This window comes from Haemaphysalis longicornis, unplaced genomic scaffold, assembly GCF_048455015.1.
Source record: "Haemaphysalis longicornis isolate Haplotype H1 unplaced genomic scaffold, Haemaphysalis longicornis Haplotype H1 scaffold_1, whole genome shotgun sequence".
NCBI lineage: Eukaryota > Metazoa > Arthropoda > Arachnida > Ixodida > Ixodidae > Haemaphysalis > Haemaphysalis longicornis.
Window position 1 is genome coordinate 236,719,170 of NW_027526203.1, and position 26,532 is coordinate 236,745,701.

A 26,532-nucleotide genomic window follows, 5' to 3' on the forward strand; every position below is an offset into this window, starting at 1 on the left:
TCTTTGTTTTTTGTGCCACCATTGCTGCTAGTCTTCATCTCTCAGCTGACTTTTAGTGCTTGGAGGGTATGAATTGTGAATGCAGCAGCTCCGTTCCAAAATGCTCCCTCAACAGAAAAGTAACATTATCACATCTCAAATTTAAAGACCTAAATGTAAATGTCTTCAGCGGCATTTTTTGCCACATTTAGGTCGTACTTGATTCGGCGAGCACAATTCTTCGTGGCAAACAAACCTTGCCTATGTGGCAGGCAACCACTGCAATGACCATCTGAAAAAGCTTCAGTACCGCTTCAGTGCAACAGGAGCCTTCATTCGGCCAGTAGCTTTCTGTAAAGTTGCTACGACTAGGCACGGATCAAACAGTGCTATAATGAACATAAAGATAAGCAAACTGTCACTCGTTGTAACCCCTACTTTGAGTTTTGGTCCCAAGCACCTCATTTTTGTTTTTGCTAGGCAGCTACCAATCTATACTAACATTCTAAACATTAGAGAGCCGCTTCCTGGCCATTATACACTAACAGAAACACTTTACAACAGTCGCAGGCTACTACGTTCACCTTCGTGTAACCCCCCAAAAATGTAACTACAGTACCACTGGCACCAAGGCTTGTGAGCATTCGTAGGCTTCACAACTTCAAAACGACCAACAAATGCCACCTCCAACAAATGCAACTTCTCATCCACCGCAGTACTCCAGCCACAATGTGCCAGCCAAGGAACACCACGTCTGACAATGATAAAGTACCGTTTATTGGAAAACTTCATGTATAACGACCACACATGTATCTGCATTTCATGTTATTTTCAATACTCTCGGTGAATATGTAATGCAACTGCATGATTCTAATCTGATAATATGGCATACTTCCTATTTACAGTTTTGTACAAAAAAATGCACTTCACCTTCAACACTCACAACGCAACATAAAAAGTATGTGGGTGATGTGTAACACAAGGGCCAAAAAAATTCATAACAGCAGTAAACTAAAATGGCAGTGGTGTACTTGGTGTAAAATTAAAACTTTGGCAATTTTGAATTTCAACGTTCTTGCTCTATATACCCTTTGGCAATATACGTCGTCAAGAAATGAAAAACAATTTGGGTTCAAAAAAAGGGGAACCACATGTATATATAATTTAAAAATCCATGTAGATGTGTAACAAATACTCTGGCCTTAAATAAAAGTAAAAACACTCACGAAAAATGAACCCAATAGGGACATAACAATTCATGCTAAAATGATAACGACGTCTGCATAGCACATCCATACGCTGGATCGCTCACTGGCTAGATTAGTTGCATCTAATTGGTGTAGCTTCAGCTGCTGACACAAGTCAAGCTCCACAATGCCATTCTTGCTGCAATAGTACCTCCTGAACCGAAACAACCAAGGCCACTGTCACAGAGTGTATCAATAGCCGGTATAACTTATGCTGAAGATGTTTTCTGTACAAGATGAACAATGTTAAGGACTGCCACTGTTTTCATGAGATGCACAAGCTTCGTAAAACCTTTCTCAGGAAATAGAAGAGAGCTATATGCCAATATATATATATGTGTATGTATGTATATACACCCTGGAGGCATTTAGTTTCAGCAAAGTTTCGTGGAGAGGAGTACAAACTACTACTCCAAGTGGCACTGAGTGCCATCTGCTGGGTTGAGTTCCTGGGAAGAGCATGTGAAGTGGCATACTGGTCTGCATTTTAATGTGTTTTGATGCCGGCAGAGTTGAACCTCGGAGGACACAAAGCCTGTACTTTGAATTACAACTGCATGGCTCCTGGGGACTGTATAATTGCTCAGGTGTGCCTCTGAAGCTGCACACGCCGAAAACGTTGTGTGGCTGTAGTAAGTCTTGCATTCCTCGGCCGCCGTCTCTAATGTGCGCAGTACCCAGTGAAGAGATCACCCTGCCTCAAATGTTCATCACGACGGCCCATCTGTGCAACATGTGGCAGACAGACGCGTGCACACACAAATATGCTACTGGGCAAGACAACAGCTGCGACAGCAGCAGCACAAATAACAAAACTGAGCCATTCAAATCACTCGTCAAGAGCTGCTTAAAACCAAAGGTGGGGCCAATGATTTGCAGCAAACTTCGTAACACAACGTAATGAGCATGAAAAAACATGTGCAGGTTTAAGTCACGCTTTAAAAGTGCCAGGCCTCCTTTTGTGACTTGAACGCCACCCGAGTACGACCTCATGCATGTGCCAGCGAATTCAATTGGTGGGAAGCGATACAACTGCGATTGGCAAGTGAACACAGCAGCCACTTAACATTTGGCAACAGCCGCAAATATGGCCTGAAGAATGGAATTATTCCAGGCTGGCACAATCACAAAGACATACCACCGGCACACCTGGAGTGGTAGGTTGCCCGAAATATAACAAATATCCTCACCCTGCCCAAAATACAGCTGCTTTAGAGTAAAATTCAGGCGGTACACTTCAAAACAAGTGAACTTCCACGATCTTGTGTTCAATTTTCCTTGGCAGTCCTGATGACCTGTCCGGTATTCTCCTTCAATGGGGCCCCAAAATTTCTGCGAAATGTCACTACTGAACTCTCCCTTTCTTCGCTGTTTTGACATTTGCGAAATGCTCCCAATTTTGAACACACAATTAAAGCGCAGTATTTTAGGGCAACACCTTATTGGTCCAGGCATGCCTGTAGTCTGTCGTCATGATCTTGGAATACACAATGATTTTGCAGGAATTTACTGTCAATTGTAGCGCGCTGGCCTGAAAGAACACTTGGAGTGCCCAGCACAACATCAAAAACAGTCTGCACAGTTGCCTCAATTCCTGTTTTCTACCAGCTCAACAGAGATAGTTGATCGCATGCACCTCCTGCCATCGCAGTGGCAGGAACCGACTTGTTGGCAAGACTACTGTTTGTGAAATGACGGGAAACGAGTGGATGCTGATGATGGGCGTGGAAGGAAAATGCACTGCCCTCCTTCCCCTTAACATCGGTGAGTCTAAGTGCCAGCACAGAGTGCCCTGAAAAGCTTCCAGTGTGCCAACCAGCTGCCTTGGAGAGGACTTTGTGAGAACACTACAGAATTTGGTTTTGGAGCAGGTACTCGAGAAAGCATGCACCCACACCAATGCGTGACTAAGAGAAGAAGTGCCTGTGTGTCAGCCAATGAAGAACAGCCCTGTCCACCCTCCCTATAGCTGGCATTGCACAGGCACAGAGCATAAAAAGTTTTAGAGCGCTTCTCTGCTTGTCAAAAGGTTCACTTTACGAGAATGCAAGCCACTAGAGAGCCATTTGCAAAAATCAAGCAACCCTGATGTGGCTGCTCTGTTTCACTGATTTCTGCCTAACAAGATTCCACAGTACGTTGTTCGGCAACCCACCTTATGCTGACACGGTACGCAAGATCGGTACTACAAGTGTGACAACAATGTGCACCGTGTAAGTCACTTGCCAGTTTCAATGTAAAGATGAATTTCCCTGCACAGGCTGTGACAGACTCGAATTAAAGCAGGAGGTTAGTTTTTGTGCACTAACACTTACAGTAATTGTTTTGTAGTGCTACATGCAAGTGAACTGGAAATATTTTGCATTTTGGGTCATGATTGCTGCGAGGTGGAATCTAAGGAGCACTTTGCAAGAAACACCAAGCCTAAATTTTGTTATACAGTCGGCTCTCGATAATGCAAAGTTGCTAAATTGAAATTTTCGGTTACTTGAAAGTGATGTGCTGGTCCCGGCAATGGTCCCGGCTGCTGTCAGCATATGCATCTCTCTCTTTAGAGGTTCTCAACTTTTTTTTTTTGTTGTTGTTGTTGTTGCGCACAGCATTGTGTGAGCAGCCTGTGTGGTGGACGCTTCAGGCTTCAATTTTCGGAATAAGCCTCAACTATCGTGGCAACCCATGTCGTACACTCTACTTTGGGACGAAAGTCGAGATGCTGAACGGCATCAAGAAGGGAGACGTGTTGCGGACTAATAACAATGCTGTTATTGTGCTCTTTGTTCAATTGGAAGTTTGGTTAATTCGAAGTATTTTGCAGTTCTCGTGGACTTCGTATTAACGGGAGTCGACTGTACTGAGGTTTTTCCAATACAAATCAAAAGCTCAGCCTGGACTTATCCGAGCAGAGGGGACATTTAAGTCAACTTCACCTGAAACTATGTTGCATTGCTCTCTCGGTATAATTACCAAGACCGAAAGATTACAAAAACACAAATTGCACAATAAATTTGCCCCATAACGACAATAAAGCCGTGTGAAGTTTGAAAATTTAAGCAGTGACAACACTAAACCATACGAGCAGAGCTTTTTGTTACACCCTCGATTAAGGATTTGTCTGATAGCAGCATATATAGTGTGGTAGCTTGCACTGCATATGAGTTGACCCTCAGAAACCATCCTTATCCTTGTCTAGACATCTCACACATTATTATAAGACATCAATTGTAAAAAATCTGAGGACACCTAAGCATGTCTTAGAGTTGTGAATGCGAAAGCATTAATGTCCAATTGAACGCCATTGCGTGCACCTTTGATCTTTGCGCTGCTAGTGATGCTTCAGAGTTTCGAGCTTTGCGATTAAATTGATGCAGGCCATTTTTATTGTTCTAGTTTCTCTTTTAGCATGTTGGCTGTAGAGAATTATTCCTAAGATATGCTGAGAATTGTTGCAAAACAATCTCTGAGATATTGCTAAAAAACAAGAGTGGTGTGGTTCGCTGGTGACTGTTGCACCACTGGGAGAGGTCCATGCAGAAAATGCTTGATGATGTGTTGCTGGTGACAAACGCCGAACAACGGCCACCACCGCCTGTCTCCATTTTCCATGTGGCTCTGCACATTCCCAGGGTTTGCCGAGCAGCACGGTCCTTTGTGTTTTATTAATGCAAAGCCCACATTTCGGAATGTGGTGCAGTCACGTGTTTAGGAGCTTGATTGAGTGTAGTGTTTAACGCGCCGACGCAATGCAGGTGATGAGGTGCGCCGTAGTGGAGGGCTCCGGATTAATTTTGACCACCTGAGGATCTTTAACATGCACCGAAATCTCGTACACACGGGCGTTTTTGCTTTTCGCCTCCATCAGAAAAGCGGCCGCCGCAGCATCTGTTCAGAAGCTGTTTCGCTTCTACAGACGCTACCGCTACCAGCTTTTATGCTTAATGGGCCATTTAATGCTTTCGCATTTTCTCCCTAGTTAGCACTGCCTTGCCATTCACACTGCAATGTGAAAGGACTGCTAAACTGTGCATACTACAACGCTGCAGTTTTACTTCAATTTATGTTGCCCTTTAACGCTGCACAACCCATGCAAGTGGACGAGAAGAAAAACTGACATACAAAGTGCTTAGCCTGAATAACTGAACAGCCAAGACTTTGTACCCAGTTTGTTCTCCATATGTATTAAATGCATTGCTAATGGTAAGTGGCTCTGATAACTACATTTGCTTCGCAAAGGCTCCAGCGCACATTTTTGGAAAGCTTAGAGCCGTTTGTGTGCGTCGTGTCATTAATTTTAATACTATACATGATGCATTCTAGTGAGTGATATGGTTTCTGTGGTTCAGCATGATGCAGGATAGCTGAGTTTCTACTAGAAGAAATAAAAGAAATACATATATGTGGACTGGGCTTGACCAAATGGTTTCGACTAAGGATGATAATCAAAGTTTTGGTGATTTGTCAGAAATAGTGATGAGGACAGTGGGCTGAAGAACCTGCAAATGACTTCAAACTCCTGGACTTAGTCGTACACAACCTCAGCAACAACCGTGATGGCACACCACCCTTCAGTTATCTGCTAAGCATTCCGGTTGAAGATGTCTACCATTACACGTCATGCAGAGTACTTGACGTTTCCAACCGTGGCATTAGATGCCGATGACTGTGGCAAGACTGGCTAGTGAATATGTAATTCTTCAGGTCAAGTTTCTCTATTAAAAGACCAAAATAATAGAAATCACGATTATGACAGTTTGGTTTGATTGAACCGTGATGTATCAAATTAAACCTACCTAAAAGCTGCTGACAAGGTAAAAGGCCAAAATATGTGGCCAGTTTAAGGTGGCATTATGTTATATTAATTTTCTATTGTCACCGGGACTAGTATAATCATGCCTCTGAAAGCTCAACAGGTAAATCATCATTCAGCTGTTCTGCACCGAAAACAATCCCTGGCAAATTTCATTTGTGGCATATAAGCACCCTTTCTTATGCCTTTCATTCGTGGTGCACCATTCCTAATCAGACAGTGATAAGTGATGGCACAATACGCAAATGTCCATCCACTGAAGAATAACTGCATGCAAACATGGAGCAGGGGAGTATAATACAGCAAAATTTCCAAGTCAAAAAGCAGTTCCAAAGGTAGCTACCGCATTTCTTTACAGTCACAGTAAGCTACGCACTTCTCTGTATATACTTATTTTTACATTAAGATAAGTGCAGTAGCTATAGTGGTTCGATGGAGATGTGGAAGCTGCTTGAATGCAACGTCTGTGAACGTTTGCAGCCCCGGACAAGCGAGCAGTTTTGAAACCCCAGAGAGGCTGCTCGATGGCCTGACATGGTAATACTAATGCCCTGGCATGGCTGGTCTGTGGTGCATAAATGGCTGGGTGGCACACTAGAAGCCCCCTAGAGCACTCCTGTCTGGGCCCAGCTAGAAACACTTCTGGTACGGGTTGATGGCGAAAAAAGAGGGCAGGGGCATGTGGGGTCCCTCCCAGGACTGGTCGGCTGGCCGCAGCGCAGGGAAGCCATCCTCATCCAACCTTTCTGCGGAGAGCTTGGCCTTCTTCTTGGACGGCCGCTCCCCGTTGGCCTTCTCCAGCTTGCGCACCTCCATCTTTTTCTCCCACTCTTCCTCGCCATGGTTCCTGAAGTTGAGGTTTTTGTGCTGGTAAAAGACAAGGCTGATGCGGGTGGGGTTCTTGCGATCGGGCCGCCGCAGGGCCGTGGTGGCGTGCAGCTCGTGCTTGGCACACTCGAACAGCACCGAGCCGTGCGTCAGGGCGATGGCCACGCCCCCCACCTCGGCGTCCTGGAAGGCCGCCTCGTTGTCCGAGTCCACCTCGTAGATGCCGTCCTCCTCGCACTTGGCCGGCAGCAGCGGGTCGGCCCTGCTGGCAGCGGAGGGGAAGCCCTCGTGACTAGCTGGCCGCAGCCGCTGCGGGGGAGCCTGGCTCCGCTGGGCATCCTCCATGACTGAGCGGAAGGTCTGCAGGTGGCGCTCAAAGCCGTTGGGCGCCGTCTGCGCGGGCAGGAAGGTGTTCTTGAACGGTGGCAGCACACTGGCCCCCCGCTCCGGGAGGCAGCGCGCCTGCGGGGGTGGCGTGGCAAGGCCTGCAGGCAGGCGGCCCGCCACGGGCGGCGTCTGCACGCCATAGTCCTTGGGCGGCGTCACGGCTGCCGGGAAGCCCCGGGGCGCGTAGTAGGGGCTCGGGGCACTGTAGTCACGGTCGGAGGCCCACGCCGCTGCGTCCATGTAGGGCGGAAAGGGGGCGCCCTGACTGTGGCTCCTCTGTGCTCCACAGGAAGGGTCCACGCCGAAGCCGCCAGCCATGTAGTACGGGCTGCGCATATGCAGGGGAGAGTCCATGCGCACGGGGTTCAGCTCGGTCAGCCTCGGCGTGCTCGGGGGCGTCATGGGGGTGGCCGGGGGGCTGGGGTGGGGGGGCGCAAACGCCTCGTGGGGGGAGTGCAGGAAGCCGCCGCTCCTCGGGAAGGCCCCGTAGCCAGCGTTTCGGGCAAGGTGGGGAGACACCGCGGGGGGCACACATGACGGCGGAAGCATGACGCCCTGGGACGGAGTCTGTGCGACGGGGCTGAACGCGGCAGCGCCAATTGACTGGTGGTGGTAAGGCTGCATGGGGGCACTTCGGTCCACAAACGGTGAGTAGACAGCGTGGCCTCCACCTGGACGGCCCAGTTCGAGGTTCTGCAGGTGGTGGTTCGACACAGAGGCCAAATTCTGCAAGTGGTCGATGCTGTGGCCTTCCATGTGGGGGCCATCCTGCCCACCGTGTGGCAAGTAGCCCGGGTAGTGGTACCGGTCAACCATGCGGTACTTGTAGTAGTTCATGGCCAAGTGGTGATCTTCGGGGGGGGTGTCCGGAATGGGGCCCATCATGGAACCCTGAGGGAGAGCGCAAAGGCTCGCCATCTGCTGCGTACCCTGCTGGATGTAGTTTCCTGCAAAGTAAGGGTTCCCATAGGCAAGATCCTGCTGAGGCTGAAGATAAGGCTGACCCAAATTGGAATCCTTGGTATGATGGGTTCTTTCTGAATTATGAGCTGTACCTGAGGTTTTGTTTAATACTTGAGCATCTTTGTCCAGGACACTTTGAATGCATGTTTCACCGAAATTTTCCTTTTTGACCACCACCTTCATGTCATCTTTGCCCAGACAAGGAACTGGAGATTCAGCACAAGGAGAACTGGATTTTTGTGCAGGGAAGCCGCTCTCGAGTGCTGATGCATCATACTGGCAAGACATGTGGGGCACGCATTCATTTTTCACTCTGTACCCTGGCACCGTGCAGGCGCTGTATGGTTTGGCTACCAGGGGCTCAGATGTAGGATGAAAACTCGAATGCTGCTGAGATCGGAAGGGGCTGACGGGAATCTCAAACCTGGTGTTGCCAAGCTCTGACTCGTGTTTCACCTGAGCCATGCCCGATTTGTACTTTTCTTCAAATGGAGATCTGTGGTATGATGGCGGTGCTTCGAAACTGGGGCTGAACACTGGCGAAGGCATTGTCTGTGACGCGTAACCTTCATCCGTCTGTGCCTGCAAGACACAAGCCACAGCTTTTCTTTTCATCTGCATTAGGGATGCCCGAAATATAGCAACATGCAGCAATGCACAGTATACACAGGAGTCTGCAAGGTGCCACCAAAGTTCACCTTTAAATGGCACGCACCTGAAATTTAACTGATTTAGCTGTGTCTTTCACAAATGGTTGGAAGAAAGCTGAGCTTTGATGGTCGTCTCAATTGGCTATGCTTGTCACATTTTAGTGCATGAAAAGGCAAATCAATTTTAGTTTATACTTTGCCCTCAGTCCATGTTGCCCACCAATTCATCTGTAAGTACACGTCTGTTACAAGCTTTGTCCCAACACAAATCTCAATGACAGTAATAACCTTAATACCTTTATTCGCGGTAATTGTTATCAGAAATAACATTAAAATGGCTGATTCACACCAACATACACATAGTACCACAGGGTGTACACACATGTGGTTGGGTAGGATCTAAAATAAACTTCTGTGCAATGTACCCCCCTTTTCTTTCTTGCCACATTGCATAAGCTGTACTGAATGATTATGAACACATCACTATCCCAATTTAAGCACTGCAGAAGCTGTTGTGTAGCCTGTCCAGTATAAAACATACATGTGCCAAGTGCTCCTATGGCTCAACGCACAGTAATAGCAGAAACCATGAGATTCAGAATCCGCACAAACAAACCTCCAAGTTTGATGAGTTTTGCTGAGTGCAGTGTGCTGCTTCATCTGGGGTTTTCTCCTTTCTTCCACGTTTTTTGCAAGGCCCCAAGGGTACTTTTCGTATCCTCGATGTTGTGTGGTATTTGGTGAGAACTTCTAATGACCCCGCTTTTACCTGATTGGAAAGGAAAGGAAGGAGCAGAGAGTAGTGGCAGATGTCACCAAGCATGTGCTGTGTTTATTGGTATTATTAATCATTTCCGTTATCAGAAATGTGATTTTGCTGAAATGTTTTAAGAATTTCCAAGCCAATTTGCCACAAGATGCAAAATAATAAGAAAATTCACACTGCAGTGGTTTCAAAATTAGAATTTTTGTTCAATTTAGTTACTATAGGAGGTGAAAAGGCTAGCCAGAATGTGCCTCATTTTTTGAAGTGTAAGCATTGATGTATTAAAAAATAAAAATGAACATTAACAGCATTCAGTAACATTTCAGGACGCACAGATAAACCAAAGGCTTCAACACGTTCGCTCACAAAGTATTTCTGTAAATTTCAAGTTTCAAATAAACAAGGAATGCATGAATGTTAAATCTTTTGAACACATCAAGCACAGATATTAGGGGGGAAAAATCACTTCGAACAACGTATGTAATGTTTGGTTATTTCTTAAAAAATGTTAAAAGAAAGTCTGCAGAATGGCTATGCTAATATGTATGCTGCAGTTCTTTGTAATTCAGAAGTACTATTGCTACTGGTTGACTGCTGTCAATAAATATTGGCCATTATGATTTGCAAACCAGGTACGCAGAACAACCAATAGTGTTGCCGAGTTAATCCTTCCTGTAATGTGCTCCATCAATAAATAAACTGCCATATTTCACGCGACCTTGCACCACAACTCGGTTTCCTTTTCACACCTGGAGGCACAGTTCGTCAATAGTATTACCGTGGCACTATATTGCGCTGCTGTGCTAGACTGCTTGCACAAATCATTAACTGACAAAGACATTATGAACGCCCCAAGTACAAGATTTCAGGGGTTGAGAAAGATGTCTTAAAAAAAGGCAATTTTTGCAACTTGCATATTTTAGCACTTGAAAGCACCAAAAGCAACACCATCCACTTTACTGGCAGTTCTTTGCTCTTGTCACAAAGTGCCTGTTTTAATGTGGAGCATTTTTTTTTCACACATTTACAAATACCTATATATGATTACACTGCTAAGATAATTGAGCATCCTAAAGTTGGCAGGCTTAAAATCAACCTGAGGCTTCAGTACCCTTTCCATGTTTTTCACTCGTGATAAAAATGTGTGCACATCTGTGGGCGATTGCCAACGCACCAGATGACCAGAAAGACTCCCTCGCCACAGCAAACGATTCACACTTGTTGCCTGCCGTTGATGTCAGGTGGGGAGCCATTGCTAGTGCTGCATAAGCTCAGGGTCCTTTGCAGGCATTGCTAGACAATTCGTTCTCCCTGCAATGTCTGACCCAACAGAATGAACGCATCCATGCGAACAGGAGAATCCTACCTACATGCAGACTGATACTGCTGCTATTTCTCACTTACGTAGTCTTCTGTAAACAGAACTAGAAATATTCTGCAAAAATACATTTTTTGGGTCACCGCCGGTGCTCACAACTTACACCTCTCACTTGGCACCGAATTAGTGCTCCTGAGCATGCAGCCACAGTAAAATATTTTTAAACACTAAACACAAAATCACAAATTGAATACGAATGAAATAAAAAAGTTGCTCCATTCATTTCTGAAACCTTGAATCTTGGCACACCTGCAAAATAAATAAATAATGATAAAGAACTTCTACGGGTATGACAGTAGTAGGGTACAAACAGTGAACAAACTTGAGGGATTTAATGCACTATGCAGTGAAACTGTTTGCAACCTTGACCAAGATGTGCTTGGCAAGTTTATCGTGTATCCCTTTCGCATTATGCAAAACGGTCGTGCTTTCCAAGAAAGAAAGCCTCAAAAGCAGCTTCTTCATTATATTAATGCACTTCAACCAAGCAAAGTTGCCAGCTCCTCCAAATATGCAGACTTTCCTTCGAGAGTTTTCGCATTAAATGCAAAAACTCCCATAAAAAAATGTGTGGTTCCCATGTTGGCATTCATGAACGTGGGAGAGAACGACCAGCTGCACAAAGCTATTTAAGCAAAGTATTGCACTTACCTTATCATAAAATCCATCCTTTTTCCCATACTCGTCAGTTGCATCAAGTACATACAGTGGAAGCACATGCAGCTGTTCATCGTCGCCCTTTTCGAATCCTCTGTGTTTCGTCAGAGTCACCACCTGAAAGAGACAGGACAAACTGCATCACATGGGTGAGCTGTTGTGGTGTGCTCGTGGCTACAAGAAATTTCGGTAGTATTAGCAGTACGAATTCCCAGAAGAAAGAAAAGGTAAAATGGTGGGTTTGTTGTCTCTGCAAACTCCGCTATTGTGATGCCGCCCACGTATAGTGATCGCATTTTAAAGCATTACAACCTGAAAGCAAACTTTTTAATTAACCACAGAACTGATTTGACTGAAGATCTCCTCGATTTGGCTGCACTTTGTGCACTAGTTCACAAAAGTGTCGTGCAAGTGCAGTGCCAGTTCTTTCAGTGCGAGTGCAGCCGTACACTAGCGCTTTCCGTGCAGCGGCCGAATTGAGGGCAAAAGTGCACAAACGCCGCCTGCTGCGCTCCGTGTTTGTGCGGTCGCTTTTTTTTTTTTTTTTCCCAAAAATTGCATCACCCTGCACTCACCTTGTGTTTCATACACAAACGCACTACAGTCTACGCTCGTTACAGCAGATCCGGCAACAACGGACTTTCGGTTACAACAGACCATTTCTGGTGGTTTGTTTGGTCCCCATGCATTTTAAGTGAAGTCCACTCCGCTCATAACGGACCCGGCTATGGCGGACTATCGGCTACAACAGACTAAATTTTAGGCGAAAATTGTTTTGACTGAATGCTTATAGCGGACGTCCGCGGTGCCGGCACCCGATATGCTTTTTTTTTGTTTATTTTGGCAAAGAAACTTATGTCTGGCAAGGTTGGCGCAGCCAAGCCAAGCCAGTGCCACTGGCCTTTTTTTTTTGTGCATGGACCTCCATGTTTTTGTGCGACCGGCGGCATGAGTGGCAGGCTAGCTGATTTCACTGATGGATGAACTAAATATGATTTACGCTGTCGAACACGGCAAAAAACAGGCCGACATCGCCAAAAGTACAGGCCTATCTAAGCAGACGGTCCGTTCAACCGTTAAAGGGACACTGAAGTGAATTTGTCAAGCTCCCGGTTCTGCTTGTACTGCGTAGACTGGCTCAAATTACCTCACTTTTCATTGTTTATCCCGTGGATAAGTCGTTAATTATTTTATAAAGCGGGAAAGAAGAAAAACAACCATGCGCGGTCTGTGGCGGTCGCACCAACTAAAGCTGTGACGTCGCGAGGAGATGGCACCGTGATTGGACGATGTCCGAGGTTATCATTCAAACAAGTTTCGGTTTCGGTTCTGTAAAACAACATGTTTGACATCTGACGACATCGTTGGATGGGCGTTCTCGATATCTCAGTAATCGCCGTACCGCCCTTCTGCCATATTGTCGGCTGTAAAATGACTGAGATAAGCCTCCCAGGACAGCTTGGAATCGTAGAAATCACTAGCCGAGGCCTACGCAGTGGATGACGCCCTCCGCGTCACCACTGATGCTCAAATGCTATGCGCTTTTCCCTCATATTCGGAGCTTGCCTCACTCATGCCTGTATCGTAAAAAGCGTGTTCGCAGCAGGCCAAGGGTGTGCTGATTCAGGCCTGTGCCCACTGCCCGCAAGCAGCAGCACGCCAACGAGAACTCGATACAGCGTCAGTGGCAGTCTGCGCGCGTTCTGCAAACTTGCTCGTGGAACAGTGAACGTTACGGCCCAAAAATGCTGAACTCAGTTTAGAAAACATCGGCCAAAAACAAAAAAATCAACGGCAAAAAAAAAAAGAACTTGCACCCTCGGGGATTCGAACTTGCGACTTTCAAAACGACAATCTAGCGCCTCGGACTACTCGGCCACAGAGCAGCTCTGTTGAGGCTGGATATATAAGGTATATAATGTACAACAAGTTTACACTTTTATTTAGTCTTATCATTTGAAGTACTTTAGGTGACTATTTGTCGTATAGCGCCCGTGCAGTAAGCGCCCCCAAACTTCCACAATATCTAACGTCTAGCAATTGCATTTCTTAGACGGAAAAGCGTTCGCAGATGTGCGGTCGTGCTGCTGACCGCTGTGCTTGTTCACCCAGCGCAAAAAAGTGCTTCCTGCTCCCTAGTTTTGCGCTGTACAGTAAAAGTTTCAGTTGATCTTATTTTCTTAGTACAAATATTGACTTCGTTGACTCTTCTCCCACCTTCAAGTGGCCTTTGATTTTCCTACTAGTGTAAAGTCAGCGAAGCGTGGCATGTGCCCTTATGCAGCGCTTGTGTGAGGCGACCTTCACTCGACTTGGAGTTAGATACAGTGGAAAAACTAACAAAGTAAAGAAAGGCACATTCTTTCATTCACAAACGTGTGGTGGCTTAGTTTCAATTGAGCGAGCCAATTGCGATGACCCGTCGGCGGCCGGCGGTCTAAACGCTGTGCCGACTGACTCGATCGGAAGGTCGGCGAACCGTGCAGTAGCGCAGCCAATTGCCAGCTCTTCTCCTCGTGACGTCACACGAAAACGCCACAAAAAATGGGCGAGGGTGCAGAGAGGAGGACAGCATTTTCGAACTGCTTTTTCTACTAAATAAATTCGCGTAAACGTGCTCAGAGTGGTGGAAACATGGCCTATTGACTTCGGATTACAATTTGCGCTAATAATCCCGCAATGTTTACAAATCACTTCAGTGTCCCTTTAAGAACAAAGCCGCTGCCGATAAACGCTGCTGGTGGGATTGAACAACAGCGCACTCGGAGTCGAGTCTGCCGTCCATCTTCACAGGTTTTTTATGTAATAAAGAACTCAGGTTCAGTGAAGCTCGGCATTTATTATTCCACCGCATGCATCGTTCGAGTTCCATCCGATGAAAAAGGTAAGAAATACCTAAAGTAGGAGGTTGGCTCCCATTCATTGTGTGCAATCTGCCGGTGGCCGTGCACAGTCCAACTGGTAGAATTTTGGACATTTACAGCTGTACATAGGATTGTATCGTATCAGCTCTTTTAATGCCCAGACTATAATTATAAAAGTAATGTGGAAGCTTCCTTGGGGGAACGTCAAGCAGCGATCCGATTTGCTTGACGAACGGTGCCTTGTCACGAAGGGTTTTAAAAGAGCCTAGCTGATTCTGCTGCCCACGACTGATTTTATAGCGGGTTAGTAATTGCTTCATGTTATATTCTTGCTTTCTTTGCTCAGCTTAGCGTGCGTCTTTACGCACTCGACCGCATATGCTAGGACTTTTCCAAGGGCTGGTGCCAAGCTTCGGAAACAGGGTTTTTAGGTGATTCTTTCCACCACGTGAACGCTGTGCAGAGGTGCTGCAGGCGCGTAGAAAGAATAGGGTCTGTAGCATTTATGTGCAGTACTGGTGAAATTTCGCACTTTTACGCTCGTATACCTCCTCCCCCCACCCCCAATACCGGTCGGATACTGCATACTTCGGCTACAGCGGACGTTTTTTTCCGGATTAAGAGAGTCCGTTGTAACGAGCGTGGACTGTATCTTGTTGCACGTGACGACCATTCTCGTGTAAAACGGGAAACGCTGTCATTTCTACTCCGTTTACTGACACAAGTATCATGCTGTAGCCGTCTGCTATGATTCGCACCAAAAAACGTGCCACAGCACGCTGCACCTTGCACGAGACGAGAACTCGCACAGAGGCTAGTGCAGAAGTGTAGAAGAACTTGTGCAGCAAGCATCAAATCGAGGGCCGAAGTGCAGGTGGCACTAGCTGCACTGGCAAATCGAGTGCGAGAGTGCTGCACCACCTCAACTGGTGCAGAAAGTTTAACCAAATCGAGGAGACCATGAGATTGGTTGCTTTCTTTCTTTTTCTTTTTTCTTTTTTGAATTGTGGATATCCAGTGAATGGCACAGCAGAAGTATGCCCTCCATTTTACTTCTAACAAAAAATGTTAAAAACGTATTTAAAATTATTCAGTAATGCAGAACATAGATTTAACACTGCACATACCTCATAAACCACGATAGCTATTGTTTCCCTCCGACTTTGCCATCTATGGTAGAAGGTCGATACTTTAAATTAAGTCATATTCTGGGCCAATATTATGTAACCAGGACTTTCGCAGTAGCTATGCGAGTGTTGTGACAAGTTAAACGTACAAGATTTATGGTGGGATATTTCAATTATAACAAAATTTAATTATTTGCGAATGAAATACTATAACCAAACTTGGTGCACCAATACAGTTCACAATGATGAAGCCAAAACAGAAATCATCTGGCAGATATCTCTTACAGTGCCTGAGCTATGAATAAGACTGTGCTGAAAAAACCATCCCTGAATTACACAACTAATTAAAAGTAAGTTTTGCCAAATTATTGCCCCCTTATTTGCAAAGACATAAAAATTGCATTCAAAGAAGCTATTACTTTATTTTTCCAGCATCAGAGCTCCTAATTAAAGCTGCAGAAAAGTACGCGCTCATCTGACATTGCGAAAAATGCATGTATGCTTTCTTCATAATACTTACGGCTCCCAAGGCTGGTAACAGCCTCTTAGCATGCAGTACTACCTTTTGGCTAATAAAGCAACACAAAATTTTAAGAAATTTATTCCTTATTACTAGGGGTGTGCGAATATCAATTTTTTAATTTCGAAGCGAATTCGAATAATAAAAACAAAGTTCGAATCGAATCGAATATTTTTCGAATATTTTTCGAATACGAATACTTATTGTTTTTTGTAAAATTAATGTTTTCACCATCTAGAGACACAAAAACTGCAACTTTATTGCACAACAAATCACACAAAGTAAAATTTGGAAATACACAATACCATTGCACTGAACAGGTTAAGGTCTGCACTCACTTAAATGTTAACATGGAGAAAGGCTAACTGCTCGACATGTTCGGGGAGCAGTGACAACCTCATGCTCGTCACCACTTCACCAGATACCGAAAACAGCCGCTCACTTGAGACACTAGTAGCTGGCATGCTCGAGCCCGTGCACATTGCCGCGCGCTGATACAGTAAAATATTGATGATACTAATCTCGCGGGACTGCGAAAAATATTCGTATCATCCGAAATTCGTATGAACCAACACAGACCAAAAAATTTAGCGCTGAAAAAAGTTTTCGTTTATTTCTTTTCCTACTTTCGCGTGAAGAAATTCGTGATTTTTTTAACCCCCGGGTCGCAAAGCATTCCTTTCTGGAGCACGTAAAGCTTCGCGCTCGTCTCCTCGCTCGCTGTGCTCGCTACGCGCCGCAACAGCCAAGCGTGAACCACGTGAACCGCATGGTGCGTTTTTGCACGCGATTCGCTCGGCTCGGCGCTGCGAGCGCTGTATTTTCACGCCCACATCGACGATTTCGCGCCCGCGGTAGCGCCTACCTCGGTCAGAAAATGACGCACGACGCGCGCGGCACAATGGAGGAGCCTGACTACTTGCGATGAGATCGAGACAGCCGGCTTGGCTCCGCCGGAGATGGTTAGGCTTAGCACCCCGGCAAATATTTTATGGGCGCTTTCACTAGCGGCGCGGATGATGTTTTATAGTACCGTTTTCGCATGCATTATCAGCTCCTTTACCGCACAAGCAACTTCGTGTCTCCCTTGAGCCGCATTTTAAAGAGCGGTTAGAAGCGGTCGCACGAGCGCCCGCGCCACTGCGCGGCTGGAGCCGACGCCATGTTGACGCCACCAGCCGCGCCGCGCGCAGCGTGGGGGTGGTTTCGCGGCGGTGTCAGCGCGTTGGGCGTGCGCATAGCGTTTTCGCGAGCAGAAAACAACAGCCCGGCCGTTTCTGTAGAAAGAGTGACAAACAGGGGAGCGAGAGCCGTCACTTGCTCGCTCGGCAGTCGGGTGCCTTGCCGGCTCGTTCGTTTCTTCCGCCGGGCCGCGCAGGTCCGTTCGTAACAGCCGAAATTTTTCCCATTGCAAACGATGCAATTTAGCCGGGACTTTTAGGAAATTCGTATCATCCCGAAATTCGCACCCCCAGAATCGTATAATCGAGAGTCCACTGTAAATAAACACCCATACAGACACGCTCTGATTTGTTTTTTTTTTTTTAGTATTGGGTGGTTCGAATATTTCGAACAATAAAAGTGTCGTTCGAATCGAATCGAATACCAAAAAATGCGAATCGAATATTCGAATTTTCGAATATTCGCACACCCCTACTTATTACCTTTATGATTGAGGCATCAATTTGTTAATGCAGTTAGGTTCGTAACTCAGAAAAATCCAAGGATGCCTCCTTGGTTGTACAGTGCAAAATGGATAAGGCATGAGGCAAGAAGGGGCACAGGCCAACTGTGTCTCTGTCCCTTTTTGAACTGTGCAGTCAAGAGGAACAAACACCAACTCGTCCAATTTGCCATCTTGCTACAAAAAAAAACATCTCCAAACCGATTTCTTTTTCGGTTTCAGCACTACAAACTGTATTTGAGCAACACAATGGGCAAACTAATTGTCATGTGAATGTGTGGTTTCGTTTGTTTTAAAAGCGTACAGTAAGTAAAACTTAAAGTACCCTGATAACTACTACGGTTCAACACGCACAACATCGTAGCAAGGGCATCAAATTTTGCAATTTTCTACATTAACGTCCTTTGTTTGTTTGTTTTTGTTTGTTTTTAAGCCTCAAATCCTGTGTTTACCAAACTTCTTTTACCTTTTCTTTTTGGTACAGCAAATCGCATTCGAACAGGTTTCAGCAGCTACCACTTCTGCTCTTCCACTATGCTGCTGGCTTTCCCCCATATTCCAGAGCATTATTGATTTGGCGCCACACCCAGTACCTTGCGAAAGTTAATGTGCCAGATGGACAAGGCTTTGCAGCAGGCTGAATGGCACTTGTACCAGGCCTGGTCTATCTTCTCTCGCAACCATCACGAAGACTCATGCATGAACCATCAAGAGTGGCTTTATGCACAAACCTATGAGCCTGTTCTGTTGTTTTGCCACATGCCCTCGTCAATGACGGCATAACATCTCAGCTATCCAATTCTACTACTGCCAGAACAGCCCCCCGTCTCCCTCCCCCCATCTCTCTCTCTCTCTCTCTCTCTCTCTCTCTCTCTCTCTCTCTCTCTCTCTCTCTCTCTCTCTCTCTCTCTTTTATCCCCTGCAAATAATACGAATGGTATAGGCCTGTTACAATTCACTGGCAAATGACAGTATTTACTTAGCGCCATTCAAATTTGAGGTAAGGTTGTCCAGCGTTAATAACCGTCTTATCCAAATAGTTTTCATAGCTGCAGCTGCTGTCATTAAGGGGGGACGTGGCTTTCAAAATCAACTTTTTTATTTCTTTGTGGATTTTGATGAAAATTGGCACAGCAACTGGAAATGCTTCTGTGATAACACTATAAAAATTTCAAAGTAATATTTTGAAAACTTTTTTATGTATGAAATATTCTTTCTGTTCCGCTTGTACCGAGCTTGAGCGGCTTATAAAACACGATAGAAAACTTGTTCGAAGTGCTTTGCATTCCCAAATGAATGGACGAGGTCGTGACAGTTTTAGAATTTTTTTTTTACAACACAATGTTTTTTAGTTTTCATTTTTTTAGAGGTTATTGTGCAACAGGCATGTCAACTGTGAACGATTATTTGAATAAAAAAATCACAAAAAACAAATCTGGAAAACCAAAAGTGTCACGACCTGAACAGTTCATCAAGGAATGTAATGCAAGAAACGGAATCAAAATAGACCCAGCGGTCATGAAGAAATCCCTGGTACAAGCGAAACAGGTGGCAAAAAAAAACGTTTTGAGAAAACGGCTTCCGAAGTTGCAACATAGGTTTCACATATCAGAAGTCGTCGCGGTTGTAGCCTTTCATGTCCTTTTGAACATGGGGCTTCTAGAAGGCCTTGCCTTGAAATTGGAGTGCCTTTTACAGCCTTTCTCTTTCCAGAAAACATCATTTTCAGCTCCTCCGTGAAGAGTACATACCCCCTTTGCAAACCAAACGGAGGGGAGATGGGTTTCAATGGGCTTTCAATGCAAAGTATGGTTAGTTGGTTGGCTGTATCGCACTGGACAACCTCCTTTTGCAGTGTTGTCACCATGGCAACAAGTTAAGCATTTTTTTACTTAAATTTGACCATTTTTGGCTTTTTTTATGTTTTATCTTGCCTGGCACAGCAACTTAGTACTAATGTGCAGGTGTTCATTGCCAAAAGTTTGCATACCACAAGGATGAAAATGAGCTACTTTGAAGCTTGGTAGAGTATTCTGCATAACTCCCAACTTCAATGCAAGAGCATATTTTTTTTACTACTTTTGACATTCAAGGCATCCAATATTTCTCGCAGCACAGCCAGTATGCCCTGAGCAATGGTATCAATAATTTCCCTTAAAAAAATCACTGTTAAATGCTGCCACAGTAACGTACATTTTTAACGCAGAGAGCATATTTTTATTCCTATATTACTAACTCAAACCAGTTTGCATGAAAATTACAAGTGCACGGGAAACGTTGCGCAAGAAAGGCGATATGGCTCGCGCGCATCGCAGCGCACGCTTACCGCGACATATCGAACTTTGATTATACCTGATATGGCTGGTCAGGTCGCTTTTAAGATTAAATCTAACGTCGCAGGCATTAATTACAACTACTGGCGTTCAATCGTAACCGGTTGCCCAGTCATGTGACGCTCCAATGCGCGTCGGCTATGCCGTGCGCGCCGCAGCGTTTGACGCGTCGACTGTTTCTTTCCCAAGGCTAGCGAGCCCACAATCAAATCACAGCAATAACTAAGCGTGTAAACATCGCAAATCCAACTAAAAGTTCACTTCACGAACCGCTATCGCAAGCGCGCACACCGCGTCACCCTCCGGGGTCTGGCGACGGTAGAGTCACGCGCCCCACGAAGCGTTCGATGACCTCCGCCTTTCGAGCCACACAACTTCCCGTAATCCGGCTCGTTATCTCTGGCATTCCCATCGCGATAACGTCCGTGTTGAACACCACAGATTGAACAGAAACTCGTCCGAGCGCAGCGGCGAAAATGAACTCAATCCACTCGCTACGCAGCTCAGGCGGCCGCCATTTTGCGTTGCGCCCGCAACATCCAATCAGGAGGGTCGACGGTCTGCGCCCCGACCGGGGACCAATAGCGCTTCAGCATCTATTTCTAGCTTCGTTTGTGCGTCGTTTCTTTTCTGCCGTTTGTGCGTTTGTGAATGAACGAAGATAAAAGAGACGAGCAGAACCGGAAAGACGATCGCTCGGCCGATCTAACCATATCAAAATGGCCGCGCCCGGTAGCACCGTTGCGGAGATAGAGCGCTCCGAAAATTGCCGTTTTTTCGCCCTTTTGCGCTGATAGTTTGTCACCGCGCCTGACAAAAGTATTTTTTTATGCCACTTTGCGACGCTTTTCAGCGTAAAAACTTTGCAGACGCACAGAATAGGAAACATAGAAGCCGAATATGTGGGTTTCAAAAAAACGATGTTTTGGTCATTTTTCCGAAGTTGAAAGCCGCGTCCCCCCTTAACGGAAAAGTAACATGCAAGGGAACTAAGCTTGTCGATGCCATTGCACAAATTTGTACGTCTGCAATTTCTGCACTTCATCCTTGCCTCATTATGCACGCTGTTACTAACAAAGCTACCGCAAGAAACCAAAATTGAGGCAGCTGCTCTAAGTGCAAGAAATTAGCCAACGCATGTCAATTCAACCATGGCAGGGCCATAAAATTTGGTTGAATTAAGCAGAAAATCATATTAACCAAAGTGAAAATACACGGCTTTACGCCATTACAGAACCTCTCAATTCAAAACTGAATTAAAGGAGATCCAAACAAGAAGTGCTGACTGTACAGCCATTTGCCTAGCATCAATTACGGCAAAAAAAAAAAACTTTTGCAGGATAAGCTCTGCCTAAAAGGGATAACAGGTGGACCAGATAGAGGGCAAGTAAATCATCATCACCATCTCAGCTCGCCACTGACTGCTGCTAATGGGTGAAAAGGCTCAAGACTGCATGTGTGCCTAAAGACAGCCGAGTAGCTCAGCTCAATTTCTGTTGCCACCAGCTGACCATTGGCAAGGCGTTGGACTGGGCTAGTTGGTACGTGCCTGATTGGATGAAAACCCAGTGGTGAGCACAGGACACAGTTAGAAGAAACAACAGGACAAGCTGGCACTAACAACTGACCGAACAAGCTATTCACGCATGCGAAATGCTGTTGGCGGAAGGTATTTCTAGGCGTTCAAGTGCCGTGTACATTTTATGTTAGTGCCAGCTTGTCCCGTCGTTTTTTTTCCAACTGTGTCCTGTGTTCACCGCTGGTTTTTCATCCAATCGACCATTGCCATTCGCGTTCAGCAGAAAATAAAATAAAAAAATTGTATATGCACCGCAGAACCACATCAGGCTGCACATGGGCAGAAACAAAGGCAGAAAGAAAGAAAAGTCAGACCCAAATTGGTATGGTAGCACCACTGAAGCCGGCAGCTTTGATCATGAGTTACTCGTGAATACTGAGGCAGGCCCTTTCCTTAGCCTGGCTCAGCATTACTCAATCTTGGGAAGGTCAAAGGCATGCTATGCCCTATGGGCATCATTTTTCAGAGCCATTCTTTTTACAAGAACATTGCGGTAGGAACCACCAGTGACAAGCCCTTGTGCCCTTCCCCTGGAGACAGAATAGGCCAGTTCGTGAGACCACAAAGGGATTTTCCACATTTGCGTCCCTTAAATACTTAAGGAATGTCAATGTGCAAAGGGAGAAAAGATGGTAAACTGTCAAAGGACACTGAAGGTTTATGCAGTCCAAAACCTGACATTTCGGCACTGGCACCAAAGACAGGTTGCTGGCAACACCAACCCACTAGCAACAATATATGCATAGAACGCCCCAATGAGCAGCTTTTGGTACGACTATATGTCGGTCCATTCGTTTTCCCCTAAAAAGCAAAGAAGCTCGCTACGTGCAGCACCTTTCCTAGGGCACACTGGACAAGTCACACCGAGATAGAATGCGTTTTAGGCAATACTTGTTGAGAGGGTAGAGAGAACTACAAATCTGCAAGCCTTCAGGGGTCACTCACAACAGTGCAGCCATTATTCATGTTGTGCAAGTCCTTGTGGGCATGTGCACAAAAGTCTACACAGGCGGTGACTCCCGAAAATGGCCTTCCTGGCTTCAGGCCCAATCTGCACGATGTCCCTTCGGTCTCAAACTCGGTCTGTGGGAGAGGAAAGAAGATGACGGAGATGAATTCAGCAGATGCAAAAAGAAAAGAGGGGGGCACAAACACACACGGTCACCAGTAGAAATGGACCAACCTGATTCTTGTATGATTCCGGGGCCACCCTAGCATACAGGGGAGCCATGTCTGTAGCAAGCTGCTGGAGCTTCTCTTCAAGCTCCTGCTCCTGTGTTTCAAAATGATGCAAAATGGTGTGGTGTTACAAGCAAAAAGGACACGGACGAAGAAAGCGAACAATACGAGCAATACAAACAATACACAGTGCTTATACTGTTTGCTCCAGCTTTTTTTTTTTTTTTTTTTTTGCATTGTTCCCAATATGTCACCGCACCAAATCGTCCAGCTTACCACCTTTTGAATAGTGTATGGGCATCAAAAACAGGTTGGAGCTGCTAGCTGCGCCAAGACACAACCATATCTGATACATGACATCTTAAAAATTAAATGGATATGTTTACCACCTTGTAACGTGATTTAGTGAGGCTTCTTCTCATCAAGGGCAAGCAAACTTAATTTGCTAATCGATGCTGTGGGCAGTAGAGCAAAAGTTTAGATGTCAGTAGTCCACAATAACGTTTGCTACTGGTTCTGTAACGAACAGAGCATTTGCTCCATGACAATAAGAATAGCTACATTCCTACCAATATGAAACGTACCATTAAATTTATTATGCAATGGAAGGTCTGAAGCTGCAGCCAAAACAAGGCATAAGGCACCAGAAAAAAAATAATAATGAATGCGCAATTAGCCGCATAGTAAATGCACTTTGGTATGCGAGGCAAGTCTCTTGTTACAGTTTTTCTTTTCCGCAACATCAACTACGCGCGACTTTTCTCATGTCAGATCCGTTTTGACGGCAAGTCACTTGCTGTCTTGCAAGGGGCACTGCCATTGCTGGTCCATTTGGTTTCTAATATGCGGAGTTACACTGTCTTCATTGCAAGACCACTCTCATTGCTCAAAAGTCGCACTGAGTTGTGCCGAAGATGATCAGATAACTGACAACGCATCGGTCAAAGCACTAGGAGAAACATGTCAAGGCTACAAACCACATGAAGAATCCTTGCGTGCAATTCAGGCACGTCGGCAGCAGCAATACATCATTTCAAACGATCGCAGCATGATTTCATCCCCGGCAGCATGATGAGTTTGATTGGATCATGACACTAAAGGAAGTTTTATTTTCTTGCACATGTTTTGTAGCCAGCACTGACAAGGGGCCAAGTTTGTGTGTTTTCTTCACTTTACTTATCTTTAGCTGCTGTAGGCGTCTTCTGTTCGCGACATGGCTAGATCAACATTGCTCGCATTATTTTGTATCAGCACACCACACATTTCCTAATGTGTGGTTGCGGGTTTTGCTCAAAAATAATAGCTTCAATAGACCGAAACTGCCGAATGCCATCAAAATCATGACCGAATTGGTGCGATTCTAGAATAGCTTTCAAATCTTAGTTCACCATGCACACAATGAAACTCGCTAGGGACATAGTTTTAGCATAGCGGACATACATAGTGCAATTTGTTTAAGAAAGTTCACGTTATAGCTTGTTTTGCAAAGCCTCTTCTAGCCAGCGAATGGCGGCGAAAGTAATGGCCTCAAATTATGCATTTTAAAACGGCGATTGCTATTTATCAAAGGCAGTGCATGAGGTAAAAATCAGCATGCCCCTGTAGTTGTTTTCGAGCTAAAATGTGGCATAATTTGTTTCTATATTTATGAGTCAGACCATGAGTCAGAGCGGCTTTCGAAGACCACATTATTGCTGTAGAAGCATTCGGCGACTCTCCCCATCGTACTCTCCATCGCAGCTGTAATAGCACGATCGAGATTACACTGTAATACTACAAGCCTATTTGTTTATCCTCCAAGCCTCTTTCTTTTTTTTAAAAAAAAAGGACTGAAGTCCTGGTTCGGACACTATTCCCTACGAGGCTTTCAAGAATTTCAGCAATAAATGATGTGCTTGCTCAGCTCCCCGATGCCACCAATGAGGCATTGCTTAGTGGCGCCATTCCTGCTCACTAGAAAGCTGGCAGGAATGATGCAGTTGGCAGAAAATGTGTCCCTATTACAAAACCTGGCAAGTCTGCAATGGGGCTAGACAACCTTCGGCCAATCTCACTTACGCCGTCACTTTTCAAGCTCGCAGAGGGAACACTAGCCACTCATCGGTCATGGTGGTTTGAGCAGCATGGATATGACCACCCTGCACAAGTCTGCTTTCACCCGTCATTAGCCATGTAGGACAGCCTTAGCATTTCAGTAGCATCAGCCTTGTCATCTGCAGCCACGGTGTATGGAGCATCCTAGCAATGAACATCCAAAGAGCATATGACATCAGTCATGTGGCCGTCGTGGATTCAATTGACATGCTCCACCTTCCCATGTGGGTGCGAAGTTTTGTCAAGTCATTCCTCCAAGACAGAACATTTGCCATACACATTCATAGAGGAGTTGTTGAGTCCTTTGTTCCTGTTAGTGGTATGCTCCAGGAATCGATACTGACTCCAACGTTGTACTGCACCAATTCCACTGGCATGGTGCCTTCATAATGTATCCACTGTTAAATATCTGGTTTACGCCGATAATCTCACTGTGTGGAGCACTCACCATGACCTGCCAAATGAAGTGAGTGCTCTGCAATTGGCCCTTGATGTCACCAGAGACTTTGCTTCTTCTGTGTGCCTTCAGCTTTCCACAAGCAAAACCCCGTACACGTCTGTTGCAAATCGCTGGGGCCGCCGAAAACTTGCTGCTTGTCCCATGCGGCTTCAAGTGGCTGGACAATCACTCCAAAAGAGCCCGACGATCAAGGTACTGGGGTTGATGGTGCACCAGTCAGGAACGGAGACAGCCTGGCTTGCTTACACTAAAACACCAGGCCTTCCAAATTCTGACACTGGTGTGCCGTATCGCTCCCAAAGCCAGTGAAGCCTGCTTGCATGTAGAATGACAGCTAGTAAGGGCAGCCTTACAACCGTGCCTTGGTTACTCAGCCCAGTTCCGGCATTTCATGAGAATGCAATTGGATCAACAGGAAGTCATCAATAGAGAGGCTACAAGGGCAGTGTACTGGCCTTCCATGCAGAACCCTTACAGCAGTTCTCCAGGAATAGGCATAACTCAAAACGCTGGATGAACTTGTGCATCAGTGTCGTGCCGCTCGCCAATTGAACGTTGTATTCTGTGCTTCCATGTGGGCACTAAAGGCTTACGCTGCCACCCTGATGGTTAGTACAGTGAAGTGACAACAAGGCAATCTTAATCACCCACAGTCCAGTAATTCGGTGTTTACACTTCAACAACACACTGCCGAAAGGGGTTGCCACTTCACAATCGGCTGCACCAAGTACATGTCGAAGCCAGCTTCACAATATTGTGGTCGCCACCATTTACCGTAAAAACCCGCGTATAATACGGACCCGCGTATAATACGAGGTGTAATTCTGGGACATCAAAATCAGAAAAAAAATTTCATCCGCATATAATGCGAGGTAAAGAGCACAGAAAACATTTATTTGCACTGCAGTTACCGTTCAGTCATTGTCAGTTTTCGCTGGCACTGTCTCTCGACGTCCGTTCAGACATCGTCAGGTTCGCTGCCGCTGTCTCCTGAAGTCGCCTTGTCAGAAATATCTTCCCACAGAAAGTGGTC

The 26,532-nt window shown here is 45.6% G+C and overlaps 1 protein-coding gene across 3 annotated transcripts in view; it reads right to left on the minus strand.

Annotated features, from left to right (window-relative positions):
- Positions 1-734: 734 nt before the first annotated feature.
- Tet (Ten-Eleven Translocation (TET) family protein) overlaps positions 735-26,532 on the minus strand; it is a gene marked incomplete in the record, with an annotated part of 210,615 nt that continues 184,817 nt past the window's right edge. For all 3 annotated transcript variants that reach the window (XM_077674772.1, XM_077674766.1, XM_077674760.1), the window contains 5 exon segments: positions 735-8,790; positions 9,475-9,627; positions 11,654-11,776; positions 22,712-22,849; positions 22,950-23,039. In XM_077674772.1, coding sequence (XP_077530898.1) covers positions 6,661-8,790; positions 9,475-9,627; positions 11,654-11,776; positions 22,712-22,849; positions 22,950-23,039 — 2,634 coding nt within the window.